At 32.6% G+C, this 16,849-nt stretch overlaps 1 protein-coding gene and 2 pseudogenes across 1 annotated transcript; 1 reads left to right on the top strand and 2 right to left on the bottom strand.

Moving 5' to 3' along the window:
* Nucleotides 1–757: 757 nt before the first annotated feature.
* LOC150028897 (uncharacterized) lies at nucleotides 758–7,295 on the bottom strand (annotated as a pseudogene).
* LOC137808870 (small nucleolar RNA R71) lies at nucleotides 6,643–6,748 on the top strand (annotated as a pseudogene).
* A 4,658-nt stretch (nucleotides 7,296–11,953) lies between the features above and the next one.
* LOC137808305 (membrane-associated kinase regulator-like protein) lies at nucleotides 11,954–13,444 on the bottom strand. Its single transcript, XM_068609343.2, has 3 exons — nucleotides 12,538–13,444; nucleotides 12,264–12,332; nucleotides 11,954–12,167 (listed from the first exon to the last, which is right to left on the bottom strand). Exons 1-2 carry the CDS (start codon nucleotides 13,042–13,044, stop codon nucleotides 12,279–12,281), a joined length of 561 nt encoding a protein of 186 aa, XP_068465444.1. The 5' UTR covers nucleotides 13,045–13,444; the 3' UTR covers nucleotides 11,954–12,167; nucleotides 12,264–12,278.
* Between the last annotated feature and the right edge of the window lie 3,405 nt (nucleotides 13,445–16,849).

Here is a 16,849-nt window from a genome sequence, read left to right as displayed (position 1 = left end):
CTAGTTGTTAGATTGTTAGATTGACAACAATTAGAGTTGTTTTGGTTTTATGTGTTGCATTTGATTTATATCTTGAGCAATTGGATGCAAAAAGTGTTTTTTCTTCATGGAGAAGAGGAAATATATATGCTCAAATTATAAGGCTATAAAGAATAAGAAAACTTGGTTTGCATGTTGACCAAATCTTTATACAATTTGAAGAAGATGCCCAGGTGTTAGACTGTCAATACCATCATTTATTTAGTGTTAGACAATCTAACATTGTGTTAAACAGTCAATACTAAGTTTGTTTTTTAGTTTGATTGTGAAACGGTAACGATAAGAGGAACAATAAGTTGGTTATCCAAGTTACAACATGGTGTAACTTTGTCTAGAGAAGCTTAGTACATGGTAACTACGCAAACATGCTAGGAAGTTTTCTGAATTCAAAAGTTAATGGAGATACAAGTAGAAATTTTTTATTGTATATTGTAACCGTCAAAGTACCTTGCACATTATAAAAAATCCTACCTTGAAAATTTTCATTTTGTCTTTGCCAAAAGTTTCAAACCTTTCTAAGCTTTCTTCCATCCATTCATTTCACCAAACATTTCAAACCTACATGACCATTTCACATATCAAACTGGTTTTAAAAACATCAAATGTTAAAACATACTACTAAATCAAAACAAAATTAAAGACACATTTCAAAACAAAACACTGGGTTGCCTCCCAGCAAGCGCTCGTTTAACGTCATATAGCTTGACGCCTGATTTACTTAAGGATCATTGAAGTGGATCATAGTGGTGTGCCTTTCAACTTCACCACCAAAATAATGCTTCAATCTTTGTCCATTAACCACCCAACTTCTTTTTGAGACAGGATCTTCCAATTTCACTGCTTCATATGGTTTTACTTGTTTGACTTAGAATGGTCCTGACCATTTTGATTTGAGTTTTCCATTGAAAAGCCTCAACCTGGAATTAAATAACAACACCAATTGACCTGATTCAAAAGTTCTTTTCAAAAAATTTCTGTCATGATAAAATTTGACTCGATCTTTATAAAGTTTTGAAGATCGGTAAGCATTGAATCTCATTTCTTCAAGTTCATGAAGTTGCACTTTTCTCTTCTCTCCAGCAACTTTAGGATCAAAGTTTAGAAACTTGATTGCCCAGTATGCTTTGTGTTCCAGTTCTACCGAAAGATGACATGTTTTACCATAAATCAATTGGAATGGAGACAGAGATGTAGGTGTCTTAAATGTTGTTCTATAAGCTCAGAGAGCTTCCTCAAGCTTGTTAGACCAATCCTTTCTGGAAGAAGATACTATTTTTTTCCAAAATCTTCTTAATTTCCCGGTTAGAAACCTCTGCATGACCATTAGTTTGAGGATGGTAGGTTGTTGCTACTTTATGTCTAACTCCATAATGTTCTAAAACCTTTTAAAGTTGAGCATTACAAAAATGTGAACCTCCATCACTTATCAAAACTCTAGGAGTACCAAACCTGGTGAAAATATTTCTCTTGAGAAATTTGATTACAGTTTTGGCATCAGCTTTCTGAGTTGCAGCTGCTTCCACCCATCTAAAGACATACTCAACTGCTAGTAAAATATATTCATTTGAGAATGATGATGGCAGTGGTCTTATAAAATCAACTCCCCAACAATCAAATATTTCAATTTCTTGAATGTTCTGCAATGGCATTTCATGCCTTCTTGTAATAGCTCCTGTTCTTTGACAACTATCACACTTCTGAACATGTTCATGTGCATCTTTGAACAGAGTTGGCCAATAAAATCCAGATTGTAACACTTTAGCTGTTGTCCTTTGTCCATTGAAATGACCTCCATATGGTGAATTGTACAATGCCATAGAATATTTTTAGCTTCATTTCTTGTAACACACCGCCTTATCAAGTTATCTGCACCAATTTTGAATAGATAAGGGTCATCCCATACATAATGATTAGCATCTTTGAAAAAAAAATTCTTTTGATGCCATCCAAAATCTTCAGGAACTACTCCTGCAGCTTTAAAATTTGCCAAATCTGCAAACCATGACCTTTCTTGAATTGCAAGGAGTTTTTCATAAGGAAACTCATCTATCACTTCTGATTCAAGTGCAGTTACTTCCTCATTTGCAAGTCTTGATAGGTGATCTGCCACATTGTTTTCACTGCCCTTTTTATCCTTTATTTCTAAATCAAATTCCTGTAGCAGAAGAATTCATCTTATTAGTCTTGGCTTGGAATCTGATTTTGTCAACAAGTACCTAATTGCAGCATGGTCAGTAAAAACAATCACTTTAGAACCAATAAGGTAAGATCTAAATTTTTCAAGTGCATACACTATAGCAAGCAATTCTTTTTCAGTAGTTGTATAATTACTTTGAGCATCATTTAAGACTTTACTTGCATAGTGTATCACATGAAAATTTTTCTCTTTTCTTTGTCCCAATACTGCTCCTACTGCATAATCACTAGCATCACACATAAGTTCAAAATGATGAAGCCAATTAGGTGTAGTGATTATGGTTGCAGAAATGAGTTTTTCTTTTAAATTCTTAAAAGCAATTAAACAGTTTTCATCAAAATTAAATGCAGTATCCTTATTCAGTAAATTGCAGAGAGGTTTTGCAATCTTTGAAAAATCCTTGATGAATCTCCTGTAAAAACCAGCATGACCCAGAAAACTTCTGATTCCTTTGATGTTGACTGGTGGAGGTAGCTTTTCAATAATTTCAACTTTGGCTCTATCTACCTCAATCCCTTTGCTAGAGATTTTGTGTCCTAAAACTATGTTTTCTCTCACCATAAAGTGACATTTTTCCCAATTGAGAACAAGATTGGTCTCCACACACCGTTTTAGTACGGTATCTAAATTCTTCAAACAAGAACTAAAAGTAGCTCCATAAACTTCAATGCCCTTTTCTAATAGATCTGCAAAAGTAGCAAACATGCATCTTTGAAAAGTTGTTGGAGCATTACACAGTCCAAATGGCATCTTTCTATATGCAAAAATACCAAAAGGACAAGTGAAAGCAGTCTTTTCTTGATCTTCTAGATTTACAACAATCTGATTATAACCTGAATAACCATCCAAAAAGCAATAATAAGCCTTGTCTGCCAATCTCTCCAGCATTTGATCCATGAAGGGTAGTGGAAAATGATCTTTTCTTGTGGCTTGATTGAGTTTTCTATAATCAATACACATCCTCCAACCTGTGACTGTTCTTGTTGGAATTAACTCATTTTTGTCATTATGAATTACTGTCATGCCACATTTCTTTGGAACTACTTGCACAAGACTGACCCAGGCACTATCTGATATAGGATAAATCATCCATGCTTCCAACAGCTTCTGAACTTCTTTCTTTACTGCTTCCTTCATAGTAGGATGTAGGCGTCTTTGAGGTTGAGCTACAAGTTTGAAGTCTTGTTCCATGTGAATTTTGTGCATACAATAAGAAGGACTTATGCCTTTCAAATCAGATAGAGTCCATCATATTGCTCCTTTATTTGACTTTAACACTTTCACTACTTCCTCTTCTTCTTCTGCTGTTAGAGAGTTGCTGAGAATGACTGGTTTCTCCCCATTTTCTGCCAGAAAAACATATTTCAAATGAGTTGGTAGTTGTTTCAATTCTATCTTCTGAGGTTGAGAAATTTCTTCTTTGATTAGATTTTGCTTTTGACTAACATCATAAAGAATCTCTTTAGCCTTATCTAACTCTTCAACACCGTCTTGTATTTCTTTTCTTTCCCCTTCATCTATGTCTTCAATACTATCCATGATAACTTTCATTAAAGGTTCAACTGTTAAACAATTTTTTTGAGTTTCAAAACAAATATCATCAATCACATCCACTCTGAAACACTCTTTTTGATCATTTGAATACTTCATTGCTTCAAAAACATTGAAGCTTACTTCTTCATCTTGAACACAAACCTTTAATTTTCCTTTGTCTACATCAATTGGCAGTTTTCATAAATGGTCTTCCCAATATCAAAGGTACTTCAACATCTTCTTCAATATCCATAACAACAAAATCTACTGGAAAGAGAAATTTATCCACCTTTACCAACAAATCTTCAACTATTCCATGTGGATATTTGATTGATCTATTAGCCAACTGCAAAGTCATTCTTGTTGGTCTCACTTCTACATCTCCAATTTTCTTTAGCATTGATAAAGGCATCAAATTAATACTAGCTCCAAGATCCAATAATGTCTTTCCAACAGTGAGATTTCATATGGTAACTGGCAAAGTGAAACTCACAGGATCTATGGATTTCTGTGGTAATGATTTTTGAATTATAGCACTGCATCCAGCTTCCAATTCAACTATTTCCTGGTCATTGAACTTTCTTTTCTTTGTCAATAATTCCTTCATGAATTTAGCATATGTAGGCATCTGCTCTAAAGCTTCAGTAAATGGAATGTTAATTTGCAATCTTTTGAGAATATCCATAAATCTTGCAAATTGTCTTTCCTTGCATTTCTTTGTAGGAGCATGTGGATAAGGTACATCTTTGATGGGAACACTCCTCTCTTGTTTCTCACTTTTTTCATTTTTTTCTATTTTCTCTCTGTTCCGACCGGTTGACTCGGGGACGTCTTTGTGCGCAACCTTGCCCGTCAGCTAAGGACACCTTCCCTCTGGCAATCTGTGAACACCTGCAAAGAAGGACAAATGGGCGCCCTAGCGGCCGTTTGCACTCCGACGCTCAAGTCAGCTGGCAAGAAACACCAAAACTCTAAAAAGAGTTGTGTATTGTGTATCTTTTCTTCCTCTGGCAAAAAACCTTTCTCTAGTCCCTTGTGCGTAGCCTCAAGACTCGAGCAAGCAACTAGAGTGTATTCTGGGAAAATTTGCCAAAAGTCTAAACCCCGTTTCCAACATTCAAGGTTCTATTTAAACGACTCTAGCATTTAAAGCGTCTTAAAGCGCATTTAAGGTTACGAAACGTTCAACGCCTTTAAGACGTTAAATCGCTTGAAGCATTTAAAGTCCCTTAAACGCTCGAAACGTAAACTTTAATTATCTCATACCTGACAAATTGATGTTTCTGTTCTGACCTGGCTGCTATTACACATGGAGGGCCTCACAGCACCGTGACCCAACTCAGGGGTATTTCGTCGTGTGAGTCCTCCTTCCTTGGAGTGCATCTGGCGCAAGGGGTGACTTTTTGGGTGCCAACTCATCCCCCCAAACCTCTAGTCACTCGCTTTGAGAGCGTATCTACCTTCCTCTCGTACCCTGCACCTGGTTACCCCTGGGCGTGACCCTCTCATGAGTCGTATCTATCCCAAGGGCCTCTCTAGGGTGACATGGGCATTTCGCGAGTCAGATTGCTCTCCACTGGCGCTAGTATTATGGCCTTGAAGCCACCATTCTCTTCACTTTATCATTGTTCCTGCGCTTGGCGCGACCGAAGCCTCCATGGCGCCACTCCCTCCGTGGTCTTTCCTACCCACGGGTATCGGGGAGTGACATTGCTGGTGGCTTGTTGGGCGACACCTTATCTTGGCGACACCTTGCTTGGGCGACGCCTTATCTTGGCGACACTATGTTAAGGCGATGCCCTTCTTTGGCGACGCCTTGTCCTAGCGACGCCTCGTTTAATTATTCTGCTGACTTCCTTTCTTTGACCCCTTTGCAGGGTCTCGCCACATGTTGACCTTGGCCCCGACGTTGACTTTGACTTTGGTCAACGCCCGGGGGCGGGACAGTACACTCTCCCATATCTACAACATCTTCTTTATTCCTTCCTTCTCCTCCCTCACACTAAATTTGTTCTTTTTCACTCTTTATATCTTTTAAAACCTCCTCTTCAACAACTAAATTATCTCCAACTTCTTTTCCTATAACTTTCCCACTTCTAGTAGTGATAGACATGCAATGCTCATTGGGATTGGTTTGTGTATTGGCTGAAAATTGACTTCCTTGATTATCAGCTAATTGTTTAGCCAATTGCCCCACCTGTGTCTCTAAATTTCTTATTGATGCTTCAGTATTTTTCTGATTGGATAGAGAGGCTTGCATGAACTTCTCAAAAGTATCTTCTAATTTGGATGTTCTCTCATGAATGGAAGGATAATGTGGTTGCTGCTGATAAGGAATTTGTCTGTTAGATGATCCAGCCTTTTGCTTCCACCCAAATCCTTGATTTGGATTATTCCTCCATCCTTGAGTCATGTTATTTGGATAATTATATGCAAAGCCACCTTGCCTTCCTTGATTATTCATATACTGAACCTCTTCCTCTGATGAATTTTGGTAAGAGCATTGGCCATTAAGATGATCTCCCCCACAAAAATCACACTTCAAAGCTTGATTTTGCATTGAGGGAGAATTTACTGCATGTAATTGTTGAGGCAGTTTTGACATTTGCTTGGTTAATGCCTCAATTTGCTGAGTCAAAATCTTATTTTGTGCTAAAATTGCGTCTGAAGTATTAAGATCCAGCACCCCTTGCTTTTGCAATGTATATCTATCGTGTTGAGCTTGGTAATCTGTTGAGGCTAAGGCATCAATGATTCTTGTAGCTTGTTCTGCATCAACACTCATCAGTGTACTTCATGCTGCAGCATCCAAGATCATTTTAGTATCAGACCTCAAACCATTGTGGAACATGTTCAACTGAGCAATATCCTCAAAGCCATGATTAGGACATCTTCTTAACATCACTTTAAAGCGTTCCCAAGCTTCACAAAAAGGTTCATCTGGCCCTTGCCTGAATGTGGAGATATCAGACTTAGCCTTGATATATCGAGAGAGTGGGAAGAATCTGTGTAGGAATTTCTCTTCTACATCATTCCAACTACTTAGACTCTGGTTTGGATGCGACTTTAACCATTCTTTTGCTTTTCCTGCAAGTGAGAAAGGAAATAGACGCAAATAAACAAATTCAATATCATTTTCCTCGAAGCCCATGGTCACAACCAACTCATATAATGTGGATAAATGAGTATAAGGGTCTTCATGATCCATTCCAGTGAATTGATGAGTGCTGATTAAGCTAAGAAAAGCTGGCTTCATTTCTAATGATTTGGTGGCAGAAGGTATGGCTATGCTGGAGAAATGTCTTGGTCCTTGTTGCATAACATAGTCTCCTAATGTCCTTCTAGGTGGATTTTGTCTATTTTCAGCCATTTGGAACTCTGTTTGATTGTGTGAGTTGAGAGTGTTGGAAGATTCTCCTTTTGCTTGTCCTTACTTCTTCTTTTCTTCTCTCTTCTTGCTCTGATTTTTTCTAGCTGTCTTCTCAATTTCTGGATCAAACTCCAATTGATCTTCAGGAACCTGTCCTCTCAATAACATGTATCTAAGACAACTCAAGCAAGAATTAGCACAGGATAAAAGAATAAGATCTAAACAAGTGTCTATTCACAAAGAAAACAAAATATTCACAATACTCAATGAGTTATACTTCAGAAATTCTTAAAAGAAATTGTTCCCCGGCAACGACGCCAAAAACTTATTGATTTTTCTCGGCAAGTGTACCGAATCAACTGTAATATAGTACTCTTTAAAGTACGAATGTCGAACCCACAGGGAACAATTCTAATTAAGATGTTCTGTTATAAAACTCATTAAGTATAGAAAATAATTTTGAGACTTTGTTCATAACCAAATTCGGAGAGTTAGGGTTTGATTCAGGACGTAACAAAACCAACTTATCAAATATAGAGAAAGATACTTGGGATTGAATTGCGTCTATCTCAATCATCTGTTTTTTGAATAATACAATATATAATACTCAAAACTACTTATTCTTGATGCTTAATTTAAAGTCATTCATCTTGATTCCTCACAGATGAAATTCATAAGATAATTTCTCAAACACTGATTCCTCAGATATTTAACAAATCATCCAACTTTAGGAACAAAATTATAATGCAATCAATAACCTGGAATCTATTCCTAGCATTACAAGTTATCAAGTATTTTCGTTTATTTCAGATCCTTAAAGGTACTTTCCAGTTAAATTTAAGGATCAAAATCAAGACTCTATTGATCAGACAGAATCAAGCAATAAGCATAAAATGAAAATACCAAGAACAAGTAGAAAAGAGAATTTTATATATAGATCACCAAGAATACATTTGATCAAGGTAAATTACATTCAATCCCAAGTTAGAAAGAACTTAGCCACTCATGACAGCTCCTTCAATCTTCATTCTTGATCTGGATTGCATAAGAAGGGTTGATCTAAGCAAGTTCTTCTCCTAAGATCAGAGGTTTCTTCTCTTTCTCTCACTAGTCTCTCTCTATAAAAACCCAATTTTTTTCCCCACGCTCGTTTTGAGTTATGTTTCAGAATTTATATAATCAACTTTAGCTCAAGCTAGCCCGTTTTAGCTTAAGCTAGATCTTTTGGTGCATTTTTAGCTTGAGCTAGCGATTCTAGCCTGAGCTAGATCAGTACTGCACCTTTAAGCAACTCTGGACAGTTTTAGCTTGAGCTAGCAATTCTAGCCTGGGCTAGAATTGTACTGCACCTTTAATCAACTCTGGACAGTTTTAGTTTGAGCTAAATCTTCTTGTGATCCAATTAAGTTTTTACTTTTTTTTCTTTCAATGCCAGCTTGAATACATTCTTTCAATGCTTCATATTCATCTGCAATTTACACAAAAATTGAGATTAAATTTCTTCATTTGTTTCTTGGTTCAAAAAATATATAATCAGCTTCAATAATTCTCATATTAGGATAATTTTCTTACATTAAGCAACAATTAAGTTCCAAAGTGTTCAATTTTCTCAATCATAAAAATTACACATTGACACTTATCAAGCACATAGGTATATAATATACCACTTTGTTTGAGAAGTAATAAAGGAAAGAATTATGGATATGCAAAAGATTTACACCAATAAAAATCTAACTAATGTTATGAAAAAGTCTATTAGAATTGACATGTTTATATGAGAATCAATTTTAGTTTGCCTATCCCAAAAATAAGCAGCAAGATGCATAAAATAAAGCACGATATGAAAATTTGGTTCATTTCATTAAAATATTGAAATAGAAGAAATGTGAGATGAGAAAAGAAGTTTCACATGAAAAAATTTACTTTCCGATGGAATAGTCACTTTCATACTTACTTTTATTGTTATAAAAGGAACACAATGTTTTCTTAGTATACCACATTAAAATCATTTCATTTTTTTTTTTTTGTTGCTTTAGTGCTTAAGAGAAAAATAAAAAGATAAAAAATAATTTATGTTTATAATTGTTTTTCTTATTTTCAAAAGAAAGTATTATTATTTTTTCTTTAAAATTAAAGTGAAAAGTATTACAATTTTATTTATATTACCTAGTATTTATTTTGTTTATTTTGTTTATCTTTTATTTTAGTTGTGAATATATAAGATATCAACATTTTATTATTTTATAAGTTTGTAAGTTTCAATTATTTACCTTTTAATTTGTTTTAATACTAAAATTTCTTGTTTCAATAGTCTCAAAAGACTAAAGTTTTTTTTTCAAAAGCATTTATATTGATCTCTTTTACCAAACCTTTTTTAAGGAAATATATGTAACATTTCTAATGTTATTGTTTTTTTTAAATTATCAAAATTATAAACCTATAACACATAAATTTAAAATTATTTTTAAAAAAAAAAATCAAAAGTTGGGTTGATTAATTGTTGTCAGAAAAAAAAAATATTTCTAAATATTTTTTATATTTTCTATTTAATTAATTATTCTTTTCTAAATAAAATTTAGATGTCATTGGAATGGTAGTGGAAAATAATTAATAATTTTTATTATTTTATTATTTTTATAAATAAATAATTAAAAAATTAATACACTTTAATATATATATATATATATATTTGTAACATAATGTTAAAAAATTATATAATTATTATTTTTTTAAAGAAAAGTTATTTAGTTATTTTAAAATTATTTAATTATTTATTTTATTAAATAAAAGAATAAATTATCTTTATTTATTGAAAGATAAAATTATCCAATTAAAAGATAATGCAGAAAGATTAAAAATTTAAATAGTGTATTTTCTTTATATGATATAGATTATAAAAATTCACGGGATTAATAAAGTATGTTTACTGAATCTGTTACATTCAAATGAACTTAAATTTCAAAGTTTGTATACAATATGAATTGATGTGAACTAAATATTCATTTCTATAAATAATATGTTAATTTATTAGGTATAAAATAATTTTTTTAATGCACCACATAGACACAATTTATGTCAACCTCAATATTATAAGAATGTTACACAATATTTAATTTAAATGAAAATGGTATTAAATAAATTGAATTGTATTAAAAAAGTTAAATTGTTAAAAAAATATTAAATTAATATATTAATTTAGTTTACAAATATTGAATTGATCTTAAACAGAATTGTTTGAACTAATTCAAATAATTTAAAATATTTCTATTTAGTTTAGTTAATTCTAATCATGGAGTTCTTTATTTAAATAATTATGTAATTTGGTTTAGATATTTCAAATTACTTTTAAATTTGGTTCAGTTTTACAGTAATTTGTCTATTCATTTTCAAGACACGCAATTAATTAACATTTTAATTCTATCAATAGATTGTAAAGTTAGTGGATTTGGAAGGAAAGAAATGAGGTAATACATTATTTAAATTGTTAGGATTGAGAAAAGAATGAAAAAAGAAATAAAAGAAGGAAGATTGCAGAAAATAAAAAATATTAAAATTGAAGGAAAGAGTGTGAAATGAGAAAAAAAATATTAAATAAATTTATTTATTATAAATACTTTATTTTTTAATTTAAATAATTTTAGTTTTAATTATTGAGTTTATTATAATAAAGAACTACATAAATATTAATAAAAAAATTAATGACATAATTAATTATATTAAAAAATAATGGACTATATATTAAATTTTTCCATAAATTATTTTTTTAAGAAAATATAAATCTCAATTTTTGTGTTTTTAATGACTATACACATCTTTTTTTTTTAATTTTCTTTCTTTTGTTCTTATCTTCTTTACTCTATCTATAGAAACAAACACAAACTTAATATAATTCAACTGAAAAATTCAATTCTAGATATATTGAATTCAATATTTCATAAAAAGTCAATTACGTATTGAATACGAGCTTCTGGAGGTAATAGTTGGGCACAAGCATCATTCACGTTTTCAAAGCACCAACAGAGCATTAAAGATTGTAATTCCCCACTGCAATTTCAAATACTGACACCAAAGATTGAGAGAGCATTAAAAGAAATAGAAAATGAAATATTAGTATTTTAAATATAAATGTTTAAAAGTTTCAGTATTTTTCTTAATTTTTGTAATTGGAGTTTATGTGTCTGTTTTCATGATAAAGTATAATAATTTTAAATTAATGTAGAGGTTGAGAGACTTTGGTAAGAGAGATGGGGTTGTGAGGGAAAGAATAGAAAAGCTTATGGAAGGGTGTGTCTGCCACATCAGCACGACATATCATCAGTTAATGGAGCCACGTCAGTAACAAGTCCAGTCAACAGAAAATGGGATCTTGGTCAAACACATGGGTCAAATCAACCAACACTGGTTGTGTGAAATTTCAAAACGGAACTGGTCAGGAACCGGAGAACAGAGATTGGTGTATGGAAGAAACCACAAGCTAATCCTGGGTTAAGAGTTCAATGGAGATGATAATGTGTAAAGTTCATGTTATTCATACTCTAAGCTCAAATTCTATCACTATAAATCAATCAAGTTACTATGATTATGATGACGTTGAAGAGAAATTAGTAACATTGACAAGGTAGGGTTTGTTTGCAAGAGATCTGAACCAAAAACTCTTCTTTCTTCCCAACATTAATTAAAGCCAAATGAAATGAATTCACGTACAAACATTTCGTACCCCACCACTCTCCTTCATCCATCTCATGCATATAACAATGGAAGATTTTAACCAAGACTGAAATATCGCTAGCTTAAGAAGGTGCAACACTAAAAAGTAAAGAAAGAGGATTCAATCCTTTTCTTTTTGCTGGCCTTCTCAATTCAACTGCAAATAATTTGTACAACAAACAGTGAAATCCTAACCACTAGGTGGACCAAAAATCAGAGAATTATGGAAGAATCAAAGCTGACAAACAAAAGCCTAATAGCATAATTTCACCGCCGTGGTTTGGTTCTGAAACTGAAGGAAAAAAAAAATGCCCCGTCACCCTACAAAGAGAGATGAAAACAAAAAACCAACAGTAAATAAATACATATTGAAAGGCCATGTATCACTCCTGTTCCTACACAGCACAAATCCAATACCTTCTTCAGTTAACTCTATAACCCAATCTCAACATCCCTACGACCTGATCCTCCTTCATTCAACAACTCCTGCATCGTACCAAAATATAAAAGATCTACATTAACTCCAGCAAAAATTTAGAAGACAAGCACACTAAAACCTTAAATGTAGGAGATCCATGTAAGTTATGATATGATCAAAATAATGTACATAAATGAGAGGCAACACTCTTTCGAGGTTGAACAAGGTTGTAACACAGATTCAAAGAATAAAAACATGTGAGGGGGAACTAACCTGTGAATTCACATTAAGCCTAGCTCCTTCATTGAACAAACCAGCTCTTCTTGTTTCAACAGCTGTGTCAGAGGAGCCTTCACTCTTGTCAACCTTCTTGGATCCAAGGTGACTTTTTCTAAGACCCAGAAAGCCTTTCCACCTAGTGGAGGAGCCTTTGGGAGGCCTGAGAGAGAAGTCTTGGTACCCCTCATCGTCGTCGTCATCATGCACAAGGAGCTCTTCCCTGAGAGTGGTGGTGGCCCTCTTGGTATCCTTGAAGGGCAACAACCTTCCTTTGAAAAAAAGCTCATCAGCACTCATCATTGAGTAGTTGGTCACAGAAAACTCGAAGTCTGAGGACACTGCAGGAGCCTCTGATCTGCTGGCGCTGCTGTGTTCCTGCTTTGTGGCTTGCTGAGCATCCACAAAGTCGTTCGAGAAAGAAATTCTGGGACTCACTGGAGCGCAGTGATGATGGTGATGGCGACCCTTGTGCTCCGAGTTGTACATCTCTAAGCATGCCATGAGACCAAGAATAACAACATGGAAATTATAAGAGTGCAAAATGGATCGATATGTGATGTGAGGCACAACCAAAGAGCCTATTAAATTCTACTTGGGACCCCTCTCACTGTTACATCTTACAACCCACTCTAACATGTTTGTATTTATATTCACTAATCTTATGTTCTCTAATAAATCTTGATTCTATCTTCTAATAAGATGATTAATAAGAGAATGTGATATGTAAAACCTTTACGAATTAGTATTTGTATAAAACTAAACAATTTAAGTAACTGAGTATAAGTTTTGTCGTTATTCATTTATACATACATCAAATATACCTATTTTTTGAAAATGTTTCACCTTTTCTAAAAAAAATCACATCGTTGATGCCATGAGATGATGTTCTATGAAAACAAAAGAGTTGTTTTAAAAGGATGCTTTTCTTTTTAAGAAAGCATAGATGTAAGAGTGTAGACATATGTTTAAAGTTTAATAAAGATGTTGATATGGTTTGTATTAAATGAAATGGTGTAGAATTAAAGTTTACATTAAATGGAACTGGTGTGTGTTGTCACAAGATGTTAATTTAGCGTTCAATAGAAGGAATGTACTGTCTCTCGAGTTACACCAGCTCACACTTTGGGAGTAAGTGAAGCCGCTGAAACTGCCAACAGAGGTCATTTTCTTTTGTTTCTTTCTTTTACCCCACGGGTAACTGATGCGAAGATTGCCTTTTTAGGCCAATCCCTTTCGCTTCCATGTTTATTAAATGATAAACAAAGTTTTGGGAAGATTCTAAGAACTTGCACTTGGAACGATGTCATCTCAACATCCAATGCATGAGCATGATAACAAGACACATAAATCCATTTTCTTTTGGTGACAACTTCGATAATAAAATTTCTATGGTTGTATGATTCTATTGGCGAGTTGGTGGCAGTGAAAGGGTAAACAAATATCAGTAACGTGAATGCAATTTAACATATCTATTGTTCTCTTCTTCTCAACTCATGAACTCATGACATGTAGGAACAAAGTTATATATTCTTCTGCAGATAAATAAATGGTAGTGGTCCAAGGGGAAGCAGTTAAAAAGTTGAAATGGTGATGGTTAATTTAATACTGAAGGGTGAAAACATAAATGAGTGTGTTAAAAATGGGAGGTGAATTTGGCAGGTTTTGGAGATAGTAAGTTGAAAACAGTTACCATTTGTGGTACAGAAAGCGACAGCATTGAGGGTTTGTGGAGGGTTAAATGCTTTGAATGTTTTGAGCTAAGTTTTAAGGCCTCACAGCACAGTGACTCAGAGGCACAGTGGCAGAGTTACAGCTTACAGAGAGGGCCAGCATGCATGCACAGCTATGCCATTTGACCATGCTTTGACTCCCAAAGTAAAAAGCACGCTATGAGCTGGCGATACTGACGGATCAAACTCACCACGTGACCCGGGATATTGCCTTTCAATTTAATAGCAAATTTAACCCTAACTTAAAACCCTACTATTTAATACGTTTCAAACTTCGCCACCACTTCAAATAATAATAATATTTATATTACTGGTAGGGTGACAACTACTACTTTCAACATTTTCTCATCATTTTTTTTAACTCTCACCAACTTCGACCTTATCTTTTTAATTTAAAGATTGAAGTTTTTCATTGAAATTTCTAAAATTATATATTTTGCTTATAATAATGTAATTTTTATATTTTTAAAATAACATTTAGGTGTTTACCTTTTTTAAGATGTATTTATTTTTTTATGATAAATTTTGAATAACTTAGATTTAATAAATTGAGTTTTGTTAATGTAATTAAAAGTTGAAATAGATTATGGATAATATTTAAAAATATGTTATCGTTTTAAAAATAACATTATAGTGTAGATTATATTTTAAAGCATACATCAATATGTTTATTAATGTAAAGATTAAAATTATTTAATGTATGATGACTATACTATTAATAGAGATTGAAAGTATTTAAATCCTAAAATTTGCAATCATAGAAAAAAAGTTTGTTACACTTGTTTGTCAATAGTTAGTTCTCCTAATTACAGGGACCTAAACTCAATTTAAATAGTTTCTATCACGTTATTTGTCCTTTTTTTATTAGACACGCTACAAGGTGAAACAACTCATAAATAGTGTAATAAGAAATTATTTTCTACAATTATTTTATTATAATCACATATAAATAATACTCGTGATAAACCTTATCTTCCTTTGAAAGTGTCATTCATTGATTTGTAAATTGGAAAACAAAAATGCATGTTTCTGAATTTTTAAAGGCTACCATATTCACTTTAGCAACCCAATAAATTAATATTTTAATTATATTTAATTTATTTTTTAATTTAAAATATTATTATAATAGGTTGTTAACTAGATGTTATTTTATTTTATTTTTGTCAAAATATTTTTTTCCATTTTGAAATGATTGAACAAAGACCAATATGGAACACTACTCTTTATATATCAATACAAGAAAATCATTAAATAAAAATCAATTTTAGAGATTCTATAAATAATTAGTTACTTAATTAATAGCTAAAATCTTGGTAATTAATTAGATACCTATTTAAAAACTAGTTTATAAATTTTATTAGTAATAGAAATTACTTTAGATACCAAAAAAATTTTAATCTCTAAAATAGTATATTAGTTTTTGTCTCTAAAATTGATTTCTATTAATGATTCTCTTGTAGTTTATAAAGATGTAACCTACTACCAGTTTATTGAATATTTTGCTGGAATGATGTGTTGATTTAGCAGTTATTTCTTTGAAAGAGATCAGTTGGTTTGGTTAGGGTGTACTACATGTCGATCATTATATCTAGAGTATATTTTGGTTTCTTTATGAACCATGTAGAATTGCTGATTTTTTTTTAAAAGGGTTGGAACATCCATAATACTCTCATTTAATATATTTTCTATTACTGATAAAAAAATTAACTTTTTGAACAATAATGTAATAAGTGTCTAATTTCAGTAATATTTCATATTAAAATATAGGCATTTATGAGGATTTATTGCTAATTTACATATAAAATAATCCCTAATTTATGAATTTATACCTTTTTACATTTTTTATGATCTTTATTTGAATAAGAGTATTTTATTCCCAAATTTGGTGTTAATTGCAGATTTCTAAGGAAGATTGGAGATTTGGATTAAAGATTAATGATTTGAGCTAAAAAGATAAAGATAGAAGGTCCCAGAATGGAAAAGATGCAAAGAAAGATTGGGCCTTTTTTTATGTTTTATCATTTAGCCCATTAGCGCGACACAATAAACAACCTAACCCTAGAAAACTAGGATAAATAGAGGGCTAGAGGCTCAAACTTAGTGTGCCAGATTGAGAGGAAAACACCATAGAGTGAATTGTAACCCAATTGGGAGAATGGAAGGTGATAGAAGTATGCGTGGCTAATTCTACCCTTTGGGGTTGGGAGTAATCAGCTCAAACTCTTATGTATTGAGGTGATATTTTATATATTAATATTCAGTTCTTGATTGATTATTGGTATTGTTGTTTTACTTTTAATTCTCCGTGACAAATTGAGAATCTTAAATCTGACCGGGAGGTATTTTTAGGGTTCGGACCTAAACAACAATACTTAACATATTTGAGTGCTAGGAATAGACTTGAAATGTTAATTGCTATTAAACGTCTGAGCTTCGTTCTAAGTTGTTCTTATAAGTATGCGAGGGATCGATAGTTAGGGAACATTCTTAAGGATTTTATATGCGAGGAATCGATATAAATGATTTTTATACGGGCATCAATTTCAATTAAAGAACTTGATATTAACATGCTAATC

The sequence above is a fragment of the Phaseolus vulgaris genome, chromosome 3, assembly GCF_051622355.1.
Source record: "Phaseolus vulgaris cultivar YP4 chromosome 3, ASM5162235v1, whole genome shotgun sequence".
In the NCBI taxonomy this organism is placed as follows: domain Eukaryota; kingdom Viridiplantae; phylum Streptophyta; class Magnoliopsida; order Fabales; family Fabaceae; genus Phaseolus; species Phaseolus vulgaris.
This window is presented reverse-complemented; position numbering and strand designations above follow the sequence as displayed.